General features: G+C 44.2%; 2 protein-coding genes across 3 annotated transcripts; one reads left to right on the forward strand and one right to left on the reverse strand.

Annotated features, from left to right (window-relative positions):
• The first annotated feature begins 738 nt into the window (after positions 1-738).
• gas7a (growth arrest-specific 7a) lies at positions 739-10,665 on the forward strand. 2 transcript variants are annotated; one of them, XM_086134014.1, is made up of 13 exons: positions 739-1,474; positions 1,640-1,701; positions 2,536-2,598; positions 5,712-5,801; positions 5,873-5,898; positions 6,012-6,127; positions 6,406-6,480; positions 7,514-7,592; positions 8,417-8,548; positions 8,620-8,743; positions 8,970-9,049; positions 9,190-9,288; positions 9,525-10,665. In XM_086134014.1, exons 1-13 carry the CDS (start codon positions 1,461-1,463, stop codon positions 9,636-9,638), a joined length of 1,074 nt encoding a protein of 357 aa, XP_085990140.1. In that variant the 5' UTR covers positions 739-1,460; the 3' UTR covers positions 9,639-10,665. The 2 variants fall into 2 exon arrangements, with proteins under 2 accessions (XP_085990140.1, XP_085990141.1); XM_086134015.1 differs by lacking the exons at positions 739-1,474; positions 1,640-1,701; positions 5,873-5,898 and having other exon boundaries at positions 2,089-2,598.
• Positions 10,666-10,867: 202 nt separating this feature from the next.
• On the reverse strand, positions 10,868-14,535 carry rcvrna (recoverin a). The gene is made up of 3 exons (XM_086133766.1): positions 14,039-14,535; positions 13,352-13,463; positions 10,868-13,274 (listed from the first exon to the last, which is right to left on the reverse strand). The coding sequence occupies exons 1-3, from the start codon at positions 14,417-14,419 to the stop codon at positions 13,156-13,158; spliced, it is 612 nt and encodes a 203-aa protein (XP_085989892.1). The 5' UTR covers positions 14,420-14,535; the 3' UTR covers positions 10,868-13,155.
• Between the last annotated feature and the right edge of the window lie 1,269 nt (positions 14,536-15,804).

The following is a 15,804-nucleotide window of genomic DNA, read 5'->3' on the forward strand; positions in this document are numbered from 1 at the left end:
CTTTCACCTTGACACTCATTAATCAAGAACAATCCGTCACCCATCATCCATCACACGCAGGTCAGAAAAAGAGATTTTATGTTCATTTTTATTTTGCTCGCAAATTTGAACTGCAAGTGAGATTCAATTGTTGATTGTTGTGTTCATGCGATGATCATGCTGTGTTATGTTGTGTCGCATTGCTTTGTGTACTTTTGCATTGTGTCGTGTAGCGTCGGTGTATCGTTGTTGGGTTGCGTCGTATCATATTGTGTATCATGTTACGTTGAGTTGTATCGCGTAGTGTTGTGTTGATGAGTCCGCTTGTGTTTTGGTGCGGGCTGACATGTGAGCAGCAAGCAGATGGTAGGCTGGCTTCAGGCCCGAAGCTGCTGAGGTGCCTCAGGCTTTTTCGGCAGCGTTCAAGCCAACAAGAGGAGTTGTTGTCGTCCTTCTCCTCCTCCTCCTTTTTCTTGTAGCATTTGCCTTAGCTGTGCTGCTTCAAGTACGTGGATATCAGATTTTCGTTTTTTTTTTTTTTGGTCCAATCAGATGTCTGGCTCTATGTGTTGCCATGTTAATCTAATCTGCTCAGGCCTGAACAGTCAGTTGTGTTGCCCTATGGAATGTCAACTACATTAGCATTCGGGAACTTTTTTATACAATTTCAGTGAACAAAAATTAGAATTTCGGCTTGCTAAGTAAAATAATTAGATGAATGAATAAATCTTAATGATAACAAATGACAACAAAAGCTAACTGCTAAATGTAAATGAAGCAAAGTTTCTGGAATGACAAACTCCAAATTTTATGGCGAAATAGTGCAAGCTAAAGTATTGAACTAAAGAGGGGTTTTTTTTACATTTCTTTACTGTTTTTAACTGCAAGACTAGTTTGGGGGACAACAGTAGTGTTTTCTTATTTATGCAAAACCGAACAAGCACAGCAGGGCAGAGTTTGTGCTTTTTTTCTCCCAAACGGCTGCTAGCTATTTCATCTATTTGGTTTATTTCCAGTTTTGCTTGTGCGGTGTTACGCCCCAAGGTTGTGCTCCGCTTTCGTATATTTTCTTCTGTAATTCTTGTGGTTGGCGGCAAATGTGTGTTGATGCGATTGGCAGTGAGTGGTAAGCTCATGAATCAACGGCAGCAAGTAAAAAGGACGTCCACAAAGAAGGACGGAAGGAACGGCTGACAGATGATGTCGCTCCAGTCAGGTCAGGGCTACGCCCCTTAATCCAAATCGAAACAAAATGGGATGCACTACAAAAGATAAAATGGTGGAACCTGGAGGTAAAGTGAAAGCAAGTAAATCTCCTCATGTACCAAAACACTCAAATTAACATGTCACAACCTCAACTGAAGTCTGACTGGTGTCTGATTGGAGCTGTTAATCTTCTCAGTCATCGTGCATTCTGACGATGGTTGCCAAGATGGAGGCCAACGTGATCGACGACACCAATGTCCTGATAAGACAAACAGATGTCAACAATCAGGTTGGCTGCGTTGATCTCTTCACACTTTGTTTTGTGGCACAAAATGATTAAAATTGCTCTCAAGGAGTCAACGTGTCACTCTTTCACTGGAAGTGATTGATTATTGATTGACTTTATTGATTCACGTTGTGTGACGATGCTGCTGCTCTTCATGCTTTCGTCCAGTGGAAGCTTTGTGTTCTTCGAAGGCTTGGATTCCTCTGGCGCCTCTAAGAACCTTTTCCCAGGTATGGGTTAGCATAATTTGATCATAACCGTGATTGCCGTGGTTATCACACCTCTTACTTGGTATGAGTCCAGTTACCATGGTACTCTTACTCGAGTAGCGTATTTGGCTGCATTGACGGCACTGTATGGGGGAGACTCTATTGTCACGACACATTCCGGCAGCACTACAAAATGTCCAAGTCGCTATCACTATTTCGTGGATTGGTTGTGAATCCCAGACTGGCCACAATTTTGCTTGCCCTTCTCTCTTTTCTTCTCCATCACCTTACCGAGCGGAGGCCGTCTCTCATTGGCTGCCTCGTCTCACTCGCCGGCCCCTCCCGCCTGCTGTTGTAATGAGGCTTTTAAAGACCATCATGCATCAATGCCGCCTCTCTCCGGGGAGGGGGGGGGGGGTGTAAATAAGCGCTCTTCCCTCCCTCCCTCCATCCATCCCTCCTCCTCCTGCTGCTCGTTTCAGCTTCCTATCACACGACGTCGTGAGGCGGCTCGTTGCTGATTCTTACAGTCTGCGCCCCCCGCTCCTACCCCCCCTTCCTCGCCGCCTTCACCCTCACAGGGCAGCCAAGTAACCTGAGGCTACACTTGCTGCCAACCCCTCCCCCCACCCACCCCCCGTACGCCCTCCCTCTTACCTCTACAACGCCATCCAACCTGTACCCCCCCCCCCCTCTTCCACACCCTACCCCTTCCCTCTACACTCGCATCCCAGCCTGGCGACTGAAGGATCAGGCAAGGGAAGGAAGGAGCAGGAGTAAGCGTGAGGGAGCAGGATGGAGGGCAGCTTTGACACTGAGGAGAGTTTTGACGACCCGTCGTGTCTCGCCCCGCAGCCGCCTGGGTCCGTATCGCCCGCCAGGAGGCGAGTCCACGAGGTGAAGGAGACCAAGACCACGGTAAGGGACTTCCTTATCCATCTTCAACTTCAGTCCATTCTGGGTGTCTGCGTGTGTTTTGACTCCCAGTCTGTAAACAAATCGATCCATTTATTTGATTTTTTTTCCCCCTCTGGCGCTGATCCTCATTAGGGTTAGCGTGAGCTGGACTCGTTCCCACCTGACAAACAACAGACTCGTCATCAGTCCGTGTCCTGGCACATTCAGACAAACAAACAGTCCCACTCGTGCGCCAAATGTGCACGTTTTTGAAAGGTGGGAGGAAGGAATATGCGGGGAGATCACGTAAACTCAATTCGAACCCCAAACCTCAGACGTGCAAGGCAGACGACTCATTCGTCGTGCTACCCTGTAAAAAAAACCCTGGTTTTCTTCTCCTACTGTTCTTAAAACTCATCACGTTCGTTGCTGTTTTCATTTTGTCTGTTAATGATGCGTGGAGCAATGAGGGCTGGAGGCGGGGGGGGGGGGGGGGGGGGGAATGCAGGTTTTGTGACCCCCGGCCGTCGTGTGAATGAAGAGATGCAGCAGGTCCAGTTTCCATGGCGACGGAAGCACAGGCTGACAACAAGCAGAAATCATGTTGGGGGGGGGGGGGAACGCAAACCACATCTTTTTTTGTGGGGCTTAATAACTGAAGTGGACCATTGTGGGGAAAAAAAAATACATTTGGAGGGTGAGTCTCCATCACACACCACAGATCTACCAAAGCGCTGCAACAGAAAACTGCAACCCCGCATTGGGTTTTGAGCCTCCACTTAAAATATACTGGACTCTATTATCAAATTATTTGAATCAAACCACAAAACCATAGTGCAATTTGGTGGATATGATTCCAGAGAATGTCCTGAAAAGCGGCTTCCGCAACCAAGGAATTGAAATTACCCAGGAGGTCATGACAAAAAATAACAGTGCAGGATTCTTGTGAGGTCTTGTCATTGGAACGAGTACACACTTTCTGTCCTTTGGTGAGGAACCGTTGGAGGGCAAGACTGGTGCGAGCACCTGCAGTAATTCCGGCTTTGATAACATATCTTAAAGTTGCTGCAGTTAAAAAGTCCATCGGTGGATTCTGTGACTGACCTAAGAGTCTGCCGCGGGCTGAGCCACTGTCTGTCTCAGACCCAGGATGCTGTTAGCTGAGGATGCCACGAGGTCCGAAACAGTTACTCAGAAAAAATAAATTGGCCTGTTTGAAGCAGGTGGTGGATGGTCACCTGATAGGGATCATGGAATAGGGCTGTGGGGCTATTCGGTGTGTTTTCTTCCTCTCAAATGGGACCGTAATCGAGATTGCTAGACCTGGTGGAATTCTCAGACGGAGGACAGCTAAGGTATTTGACAAGAATATTTTCAGTCAATGTGAATATGTTTCAGGAATGAAAGTTCAAATTCCATAGTTCAGACCGTAAACGATGCCGACAAGCAATCCAGCAGAGGTCGAGCTTTCGGCTTAATTGAGGCAACACATGCTCAAATGTTGTTGTTTTTTAAACAAAAGCCGTACTAGTAGGACTAAAGTCACACTAGTAGTGGGAAAAATATCACTAGTAAGTCTTACTGGTAAAGACAAAGAGCGCACGAGTGCATACATGTTTTTAGTTGGATATGGAGGATGTGGAGTAAATGCCCGAATCGCTTTTCTCACATACACACACACACACACACGTACACACACACGCACACACACACTCTTCATTCGTCACTGTGACGTCAGGTGTTTTTATGCGCCTCACGTTACACTTGCGCACACCGCTGCCATGGAGACACACACACACACACACACACACACACACACACACAAACACACACAGGCACGCACACGCACGCACGGTTGACCCTCAGATGGAACATGGAGCCCTAACCTTGTTTTCACCTTCAAGATGATTTGTTTGGGAGGGGTGGGGGGGGGTGTCACTTGGACTTTGGTTCCATTGAAAAATGGAAGTGGGGGCATCGGATTGTTTTCTTGAGGAGAAAACATGTCAAGTGGGCAAGTCACACGTTGCCTAGCAGCAGATCATATCGCATCGTGATCGACCAGTCCTGTACTAGTGTCGGATGTTGCCGAGCGGTGCCACGGTGCGACGGCGGGGGTCTGCATGGCAACTGTTGTCCTGGCAACTGTCACTTTGATCTACCAGGCAGAAAATTTGCAAAGTGACGCTCGCTAAACCGGCCACTTTTTTTGACGCCGTGTCCTGAAGCCGATTGTGTGCATGTGTGTGATGCGTGTGTGTGTGTGTGCGCAATTATATAAGCGGGTTGTGTTAGTCATCTGTTTGTGGTCCACTGGGACATTATGGGATGGCGGCTTGATGTTGGTTAAAGTGATAGAATGCTGATTAAAACTCCCATTGTCACCATTGCTTCGAACAAAGGCTCGCATTGATCACAGAACACATACTCCTAACACAGGACAGTTGTACTTTGATTGATGGATGTCATTTGTTCCGTGAGCAAGCTCGCAATGCTATTTACACATATATCAAGTCAATTTCCCTCATTTGAAATGCTGTGAATCCATTTCAGCCACCGCCCCAAAAAAAAAGCTTGTTTTTTTTTTTTTAAACACGGAGACTCCACACAGGAATGCCAGATTCAAACCCTGAACCTCACAGCTGTGAAGCCGACGTCCTAACCACTCAACCACTGCTGCCCACGATGTCATACAGTATGCCAGCTGACCTGCACTTCCCATCATTTGGCGTGTGGCAGTTGATCCAACACGCAGGGAATCACCACAGTGTGTGTGGTTGTGTCTGTGTTGTGATCACACGGATGGCGTGTGTGTGTGTGTGTTACGTAATTTCAACCGTGAGCCTAATTACAGACGTACGCTGGAGTCTTGACATGGACCGTACTGACCGTGTTAACCCCCCCCGGCCCCTTCCCGACGCCCCCCCCCCCCCCCCCCCGCCACCATTCTCCCTGGAGGTTTTCGTGTCACCGTGGCAACCGAGCCTTGCTACGGACTGACCTTTTTCTACCTCCGCACCACTGCTTTAGCTCACCAATGTTTTCTACGCTTTCCTTCTTTCTGCTCTGACTTCCTGTTTATTCCTAGTCTGACTTCTTGTGTTTGTTTGGACTTTGGTTACCACTGCATGCAGATCAATGGTGTGACGTTCCCACTTCCCGGAGAAGGACCCGAGCAGCAACTGCTCAAACCCAACGAATGGAGCTACTGCGATTACTTCTGGGTCAGTTCCGCAAACACGTCAGTCTGAAGCCTCATATGCAAGGTACACTGAACCCCTGTTTATTGCGGCAGATACGTTCCGCACCCACCCGCCAAAGGTGAACGTTTATTTTGAATTTGATTTGTCACTCCCAGTTGAAGTTTACTGTGAACTGACACGAAATCCAATTTTTGAAATAAGCCCCAACATGTTTGACTTGCTGTCTTGCAGACAGACAAAAAGGACCCCCAGGGGGCCACGTCGGTCGGCGGCTTTGAGGTTCTGCTGCAGAAGCAACTGAAGGGCAAACAGATGCAGAAGGAGATGGCCGAGTTTGTGCACGAGAGGTACAAACACCATCTCACAATCGCATATTTTTTATGTTTTAACTAACAGTGACAAAATAATGTGATGCAAACGTTATCAAATAAATAGCTACATTTTAATGAACAAAGTTTAGTAGAAAACAGCTACTAGTTGTGGAAAAGCAAGGCCAGAGCCTCCACTCACTACACATTCTAAAAGAACTACAAAATGGCCGACTCACTACAGAATATAAATGCAGGTAGTGGCCAGGGAAGGATTCCCAGCACAGCTCATCGTTTTCATTCTCATTGTGTTCCAGGATCAAGATTGAGGAGGAATACGCCAAGAACTTGTCCAAACTTTCTCTCAGCACTCTGGCGGCGCAGGAAGAAGGGTCAGAGGGGGGCAACTTATTTATTTGTTTTATTTTTGCTGTAGAAGGATTGAGTTGGACTCAAATAAGGCACAGATGAGGCTTAATTTCGGTTTCGATCAGACTCAAATCAGTTTCAGATCAGACTCAAATCAGAATCAGAATCAGAATCAGCTTTATTGGCCAAGTATGTAGAACACACAAGGAATTTGTCTCCGGTATAACACGCTGCATTAGTATCATCATAAACAAGGACATGACAAATAAGTATGGAAGGACATTTCGTAATGTAAGTGAACCGTAGTGCGGTGGTACCACCCAGTGACAACTGTGAGACAATGTGCAAAGTACCAAGCAGAGCTAAAGTGATCAGTGGTAGAATACAATACTATGACAGTTGTACAGTTGGTGCAGAAAATCACTGAACCATTTTAGAGTGACCAGTAGCAATATTTGTTGTACAAGAAGAGCGCAATTGTGCAGATGTCCTTGAGCGCTTTAAAGTGTCTGGTGCGGTGGAGTATACGTCAGTGACTGTTTAGGGAGTTAATGGCGAGAGAGAAGAAGCTGTTTAAGTGTCTGCTGGATTTGGTGCGCATGGATCTGTAGCGCCTGCCTGAGGGGAGGAGCTGGAAAAGGTGGTGGGCAGGGTGCGGTGGATCCAGTAGGATTTTCCGTGCCCTTGTTTTGATTCTTGCAGTGTGTAAGTCCTCAAGAGTGGGTAGGGCGGTGCCAATGATTTTTTCCGCCGTCCGAACTGTCCGTTGAAGTCGGATTTTGTCCTTTTTTTTTCAAATTAGGCTTACATCAGGTCCAAATTAGGTTCAGATCATTTTAAAGTCCGATTCAGATCACTTCAGATCAGCTTGATTAACCTTCACTTTAAAATAACAACATAGAAAAATAAGTAAATCAAATGTCAAAAATAAGTTGAACAACTTTTCAAGTGCATTGTAGCACACCTGTAAAGAATAATTGAATAGGGACTTGCGTACCTAATGAAGTGACTTGATTCGCTGGTGTACCTAATGAAATGTCTGGTGGTTGTGTTCAGCACCCTGGGAGATGCTTGGACTCAGCTCAAGAAAAGTCTGCATGACGAGGCCGAAGTCCACCTCAAGTTCTCCAACAAGGTAACCTTTTCGTAAGTTTAATTGGCTTCCCATTCTGCTTCATTGTAGGGCGACTGATTGCTTCATGACGCAGCCACTCATTTACCTCGCATGTTTTTCAGCTAGTCAGGTATGCACAGTTGTTATTTTAGTTGGTTAATCCGTTATTTAGAAGGGTGGTTCCTGTGATTGGCGAATCAGCTCGTTAGTGGTGTGCTTGCTTGGTTAGTTTGGCAGTTAGTTATTTAATGTACATTAGCTAGCTTGATAGTTAGGTGCTCGATTGGTGAGCTGGTTGGTTAGTTACTCAGCTATTTGGTTGATTGGTGGTTTAGTTGTTAAGACGGTCAGTTATTTTGCGGATAGTTGATCAACAGGTTGGTTTGTATGTTAGGTAGTTGAGTGGTTTGTTAATGTGGGTGATTATTTAGCTAATTTGGTGGTCAGGTGGTTAACCAGTCTTTTATTTAGTTAGTTTTTCAATTAATTTAGCAGCTAGCATGTGAGTTTTTGCTTTTGGTGTTTAATTGGCTAGGAAGACGTTTATGTGGTGTGTTCATCAGCAAAGTAGCTAGTTATTTTGGTCGTTATTTGGTTGGTTAATTAGTAAGTGGGTTCTGCTTTTATTGAGAAATGCAGCTCACATTTCCAATATGAACACAGCTAGTGAGTTAGTTGCCTGCACAGTTTTGCTGCTCTGTGATCACATAATAATTAAAAAAAAAAAACAATCATTTTATATTTTGTTAGTTTGAGAAACATATTCATCTGCATCTTGTCTTCAAAATGAAGGCAAGCTTCACTTTGCCAGGGCTTTTATTTTAAAAAGAAGCTGCTATGTTTAGCTTCACTCCGAGGTTGAGAAACCTCTGCTGACATTCCGAGCCGACAACTTCAAGAAGGACCTGAAGAAGTACGACCATCACATCGCAGACCTCAGGAAACAACTTGCCAGCCGATATGCTGGCGTCGAGAAGGTACCGTACTCTTATTCGTCACACTGCCTTTCGCATAGCAGCGGCCCCTTCAGACATTGCGCATCTTTCAGGCCCGAAAAGCTCTGGCCGAGCGTCAGAAGGATCTAGAAGTCAAGACGCAGCAGCTGGAGATCAAACTCAGCAACAAGACGGAAGAAGACATCAAGAAGGCTCGCAGGAAATCCACGCAAGCAGGTTGCCCCATGTGACGAAATGACAACATCAAGTGCCTGGCCACGTGTCCGTTGTTTGTCTATTCGTGCGATGACAGTGACTGGCGACCAATTTGTGGATGGATATTTCATCAGAGAATTCAAGGAATTTATTTCTTGAACTGATTGTCTTCTGGTGGCTATTACAGGAAAAACAACAACATTCCGCCTGGCATATAATGATGTTTCTGTGTGTGCATATTTTTTAGGAGACGACCTGATGCGCTGTGTGGACCTTTACAACCAGGCCCAGTCCAAGTGGTTTGAGGAGATGGTGACCACCAGCATGGTAAACCAAGAGTAATTATTCATTTGAATGGAAACTAATTGCTTTGGTTCACGAGCAGCATCTCGAAACAGATTCCACTGGAATGGAAATAAAAAGGAACAGATGACGAGATGTGTATTGTTGTTATGGCATCCAATCAGGAGCTGGAGAAGCTGGAGGTGGATCGCATCGAGTGGATCCAGCAACATTTGCGTCAGTACACGACGCTGAGGCACGAGACTGATATGTTCAACCAGGGTGTGAGTTGAAAGTTCTTTTACCTTGCTAACAATTTTAGTGAGTTGGGCCTTGGCAGAGGTCCTTCTCATCTTCATTTTAATGATGAATATCAGCGTTTTGATATAATTGATCCATTTCTAGCTGGTCAGAGATGAATTAGCACATATTAGCTTCTCCTTGACCGTGATTGGTCCATTTTCAAATAAAAACCCAAGGAGGTTGAAATAATAAGGCTGCCCCACCTTCTTATGTCCAGACGGTGGAGCCAGTGGACCAGCTGCTGCAGAAGGTGGACCCGGCCAAGGACCGAGAGCTTTGGGTCCAAGATAACAAGACAGGCCACGTCAGGCCAGTGGACTTGGACATCTGAAACTAGGGAGAGCCGGAATCAGAACCAGCATGTTCCTAATACATGTGAACCCTGCTCGCTTCTTCTTCTTCTGCTGTAGTTACGTCACTCGTTTTCTTCTACGTTTTGATGTCTCGTTTGAAAAGAAAAAAAAAGTCTTGATGATTCTCTTTTATTTTTGGATATCAAGAGGAACTTGCTGTGGAATATTTTCATATTTTTAAAGATGGCTGCTGGACATGCATGCTTCTTCTACGCAAACGAAAACCTGGATGTGAGGCGGGTAAAAGTTGGACCGCGTCACACTGGAAAACCTTCTTGTGCCTCAAGTGCTTGGAAGGAACCCCCAGAGACCACATGCCTCACTTTTAAGTTTTCATGTCATGTGACACTTACTACGTGTGCTCGCCAGATACGCACTTACAAATTAGTACAAGATATACAAAGTGCAATGTCGTTAGTCACGGGAGTGACTTAGCCAAATTGACCATGCCAGATAACACAAGACGAGATTTCTTAGCTTGTTCATGTGACTGATTGAGTTGTGCTCAGGAATAAGTAAGGGACAAGCGTGACTTACCAAGTTCCAAGTGACTTGCGTATCTTGCAGTATGAATTATAAATATGAAAAAAACCCGCTTAATTCAAAAGTTGTTTTTTAAATAAAATACGTTCATGTTGTCACTTCCGGGTTCGTTGTTCGCCACCATTTCCGCTGTCTTATTTTGTGTACACAGAAGACAGTCCTGTGGCGTCCCCTTGCGGGTTAACTGTAACTGCATGTGCAGTATGTTTTTATGTGCGTGTGTTTGTCTACATTTTGTTCGTGCGCTTTATTTGGATTCCATTTTGTGGTCTTTTCTGATCACTCGTTGTGTTTTGTTAGTGTTTTGTTGTTGTGTATTTGATGTTCCGAGTTTGCCGCCCTCGTGTGCTTCTCATCTTTTTGGGAATATTTTTGGAGAGCACACTGTGGAATGCATCTTGTCCGTCATATTAGTCATAAATAATTATAAAAAGAATAATAAAGCTCCTCTTGGAAAAGTCAGCTTGTTTTCTTGGTTATGTAAGCGCAACATGAGGGAGGAACAACCTATTGCGGGGGGGGTGGGGGGGGTCGAGAGATGGACAGTGAGGCAGGTATAATTTTTCCTACTGCACACAACAATACAAATGTAATAATGAAGCATAAATATCCTGAAAGAGGATGACAAGGGTGAAATTTCATACGTGGGTGGATATTCTAGTCGTGTCATTCAAAATCCTTTATTCATGCACAAGGGAAATTTACAGTTTTAGTGGCAAGTGCAAGATGATTGTTTCAGTCATTTATTGAGTGAACTTCAAAAAAAGCCACTGCATTCTAAAGTAAATCCCCTCATTTCGCTCGTATCTGGAATTACTCTTCAATCATTTCTTCTGCCGTGCTAATCTACAACCGTGAATCTGAAACCAAATTCACAAAAGTGTGTCAGCCAAGGAACAGTTTTTGTTACACTTGCCTACGTGGCTTCAGGTGTAAAATTTCGCCCAAAGTCACAGTTGGCTACACACATTGATTTTAAGTTGACAGGTTCCGTTTCAAACGTGGTCCACCAATGTCACAAAATGCTAAACAAACTGCTTGTTTTCAGTGTAAACAGGAACAGGTTTCATGGCATTCAAAAATGAAACATTGACAGATTTAATATTTTTTAATTTTGGAAAGTGTAGCATGCACTTGCCTTCTTTTTATGAAATGAAGGACGGCACACATTTACGGTACAGCACGAACCTATCCTCTGTTATTCATTGAACAAAGCTAATCTGTTCCTTGCTGCTGAGGACTATATTGAAGTGAATTAAGATGCTTAATTAGACAAAAGTGGGACTTTTTTTTGCCGCCTTGGCGCCAAGGAACTGTGTTGGAGTAAATTGAGGAACTTCATTTAAACTTAGTGTTGCTGTACTGCCATCTTGTTGCATCTCTAGGAAAATATAGAGTGAGAGGTGTCAATTACTCACATTTTTTTGGTTCTTGCAGAAGGGCTCAGTCACTATACCCCACAAATATTTTTGAAATTCACACAAAGGAGTCACAAGATGGCAGTAAAGCATGTTATTGCTGAAATGAAATTCCTCAAGTCACTTGAACATAGTTCCTCGATGCCAAGATATCATCCTATTTATATTTTATAACCTCTTGAAAAAATTAAAAGACCAAAAAAACAAATCAAAACACCGCCCTCTTTTTAGTACTTTGTCTTTTATTCATTTTCTGCAAATACGCTACAAAAAGGCAATATTCCAATTTGTAATTTGGGAGTTATGTCGTTTATCGAATAAAACACAGATTTAAAATATTAGTCATGCGTCTACACAGTATCTCTTGCCTTTTTTCCCAAAACCATATTATTAGTTATAATACTCAATAAAACTTTAAAAAGTGATAAAAACTTATTACAGACTCCAGATAAAACAATACAACAAGACATACAAAAAGATATAAAAAGACACATAAAAGTCCCATCGGCAACATATTCACAAAACAAATCAATGTTCTCAGAGGAGAGTACAATATCAATGCTCCCATATGTTGGACGGATAGTGTGTCGTGCTCAATTTGATGCTTTCCTACATCACGATTGGACAATTCTCCTTTAAAAAGTGTGTTTGAATAAGTTTAAGTGTGTTGGAAGGGTCAAACTACCAAATCGCCTGTAGTCAAGCTGTTTGCTTTGTAACATTGTCGCAAATGTAACCTTCAAATGTGTGCTGGGTTAGAAGCTGCAGTTATTGTGATTGTATTGCTAGTTGGGTCATTTGGCATCGACCTTCAGCTTGTGATAGGATTAAAGCGCTTAACCTGACCCATCCACCCCCACCTCCCATCAACATCATACTTAAACAGATTTAAACAGCTTAGCATTAGCGTGCCGCTAATTATTTACATCTTATTGCCGTGACACTCCTGCTTGGGCACAGAACTGAGAACCCAAGGCAGCGCTAACTTCCTTAGCATGTGCTAATAGCATGCCTTGAGTTCAGCTTCGTGGAAGATGTGTTTGCAATCATTTGCTCATTTGCTGTCCCCTACTCAGTACACAATGAATTTTGTGAAGTGTGAACTGTGCAGGTTTGCAATACCAAAATCCATGTAGAATCCCGATAAAATCTCAATTAGGGAGTAGGAAATTAGTGAATGATTCAGATCACCGTTGCTGTATTAGGAATCATTCCACTCTTTCCCTACCGCAGAAAAGAATCAAGCGATTTGTATATAGCGGACAATGTAGTTAACTTGACAGTCAAATGTTATGGTATGCCTGTATTAAACTCCTCAACTCACTTCAACATAGTTCTATGACACCAAGATGCCAGCAGATGGTGCGAAAGGGAGTAATGAAGGATAAGGAAAAAAAAAATCCATGAGTGCCAAACCACACATCGATGGCATTCTTGATTTGGTTTTTTTTCCACAATGAGTTGTCGCGAGACACTTCCTGCGTGGTTGCCACGGTAACAAAAAAGCAAACCGTCAAGAGTCTGCTTATTGCCGCTATTGTTTCTTTTCCTTCAGCTTGTCTTTAATCTTCTGAGGTTCATCATACTGGATGAGTCGCAAGATATTCTGATTGTCCATCACGCCGTGGATGAACTCGCCCTCCGAGATTTTGTCTGACATACATGAAACAGCGTATCACTATAAAAATATATAAAAATAAAATAGAACACTCTTGTTGTGGGGGAATTACCGTTCTCCTTCTTGCCGAAGAAGCACCAGACCTTCTCCGCTCGCTTCTCTGGCGTGTTCTCATCCTCGGCAAGATTCTCCTGGTCATCAGCTGGGATCATGTTGAAGATAGACTGCATGCAAGATGAAGTCACATGCTGTTATCGACCTACATCTAGAAGTGATGATTAAGTACTAGTAGCAGAACCACTGAAGTGAAGGCCCTCCAAAATTTGCTTTGCCTGTTAACAAGATGTGAAGTGACGCCAAAGACGGCGGTGGAGAGTCATCAAGGATTCGTACTACAATTTTATTCTTGCTCATGATTCAGTTGCTGTCCAATTTATAGAAGAGGAAGGCCACCTGCGATTTAGTAAGTCGTGCACATGACGTATGGAAGGCTCCGGTTCAATTTATGAAGTTGTGCCTGTGAGAATCGAAAAGGGAACCACGTTGTGTGCGTGAGAAATAAAATGCGCGGCTGCAACTTACTAAGACGCGGTCACCAGGTCTGTAAGGTGCGGGTGCGCCTCACTAAGTTGTTCTTGCGAAGTTCACAAGGCACAGGGACTGCTTACTAACAATTTCTTATTTATTTCCACAAATGTATTGGTGACTAGTTGTAGATGAACCTTTGAACATAAATTGGATTATTATTTTAAATAAATTATTGAGTTGTTCAGATGTCAGGTGGCGAAGGCGCTCATACCCTGACGATCTCCAGGATCTCATTCTTGCTGATGGTCCCGTTGCCGTCGACGTCATAGAGAGCGAAGGCCCACTCCAGCTTCTGACGGGTCTTCCCCCCCGAGGTGAGATGAAGTGCCACAATGTACTCCTTAAAATCCAGAGTTCCGTCTGCATTGGTATCAAAGCTCCGGAAGACGTGGCGGGCATAGGCGGTAGGGTCGGCATCCGGGAAAAAGCTGGCGTAAATGCCTTCAAACTGCTCTTTGCTGATCTTCCCGCTGGGACATTCCCGGATGAAGGACTGATACCATGTACACAGCTCAGCTTCGGAGTACTTGGTGTTGGATTTCAGCTCTTCCAGGAGTTCCTTGGACAACGTGCTGCTCTTGGTGTTCCCCATCGGTGCGTCTCCTTCTTCGTCTTCTAGGCTCGCGCTCGCTCTGGCCTGCTTTCACGGTAGCAAAGCAGATTATTGTCACGCTAACCTAAATCCAGACAGCTCCGTGTCTGATTTAGAAGGTGGACACGTCAGCGCGCTATGACACCTTTGTAATGACACTGCGGTGTTAGTGAAGGATTAAAACACAGCAGGTGCTAAACACCTGGTAAGCTTTGGAGGCTCTTTGCCGAAAACAGCAAACCGATGCAGAACTAAAGAACCAGACCATTTTTGGATTTAAGAATGTACTCCAGATTTCACACCTCATTTATGGGATTTAAGTTTTTTGGTAGCACATCGGGGTAGTTGTTAACATTTTTGTCTCACAGTTTTGGGCTCCAGCGTCCCCTTTTTGAGTGGCTTTTCTGTGGGTATTTAATTCACTACATTAAAGACTCAAAGATGTCCTGAATGTTAGAGTGAATTCTTCTTTGTCTATACCTGCCTAGCGATTAGAGGATGATCGGTCCAAGTTGCGCGCGACCCAAATGAGGATCTCACTGAAACCTTCTGGTGGTTTCAGCTCTCCACGGAGTGATTTGAAGCGTCCGACAGAAAGGCTGCCAGTGCCCTCTTGTGGCCGCCTGTATACTAATGGATGGTCACCAAAACCCCGCCCACAAGTGCCTCTGGTCCTTGTCCTTTAATCGACAGCAGGGGCGCCCAACCTTTTTTTGCCCGACGATCTACTTGATAAGCATCCAATCTCCCACGATCAACTCGCATCCACAACACACGCATGCCATGATGAGCAACATTGGAAGCACTTTTGCAGGGTGCTAAATGCACAAACGTGACCATCGTGGCTCAGGTGTACCGTTTTAAAATGCTTCTATTTGCACTACAGATTCCCATTCTTTGACGGTGCCATCAGTGAATTGCAATTTTTGAATACTTCTTTTGTGAAAGTGAAACTGATAGGATACTTAGGGGGCAGTGTGCACGAACACAAAAATATATATTAATAACGCGCACGTTCCCCCCCCCCCCCATTTCCTTCTACACCCCCTTTCATGAAGATATGAATCTTGTATGATGACACACTGCTTGGTATGAAATTCATTCCATAAATCGAACACAAAGAAGAGATTATGTGGAGAAGTAATAGTCTCAAACTAGATTAGCAGACCATCTGCTGCTATCAAGTCAATTAGCGAATGAGTCCATTAAACGGAGAACAACTAATTAACTGTTTTATCTTTAACACCAAATGCCGGAAAAAAAACATGCTGAAAGGTCACACAATACCCAATAATCATGGTTACTTTGTTGAAACGACAATAAGGTTGTCAAAGTGGGTGCATGTTAAAAAAAAAAAAAGTTCATCTTTTAAATTGTTTTTTGTG

The sequence above is a fragment of the Hippocampus guttulatus genome, chromosome 16 (genome assembly GCF_054856545.1).
Source record: "Hippocampus guttulatus isolate MCC_2025c chromosome 16, RoL_Hgut_1.0, whole genome shotgun sequence".
NCBI lineage: Eukaryota > Metazoa > Chordata > Actinopteri > Syngnathiformes > Syngnathidae > Hippocampus > Hippocampus guttulatus.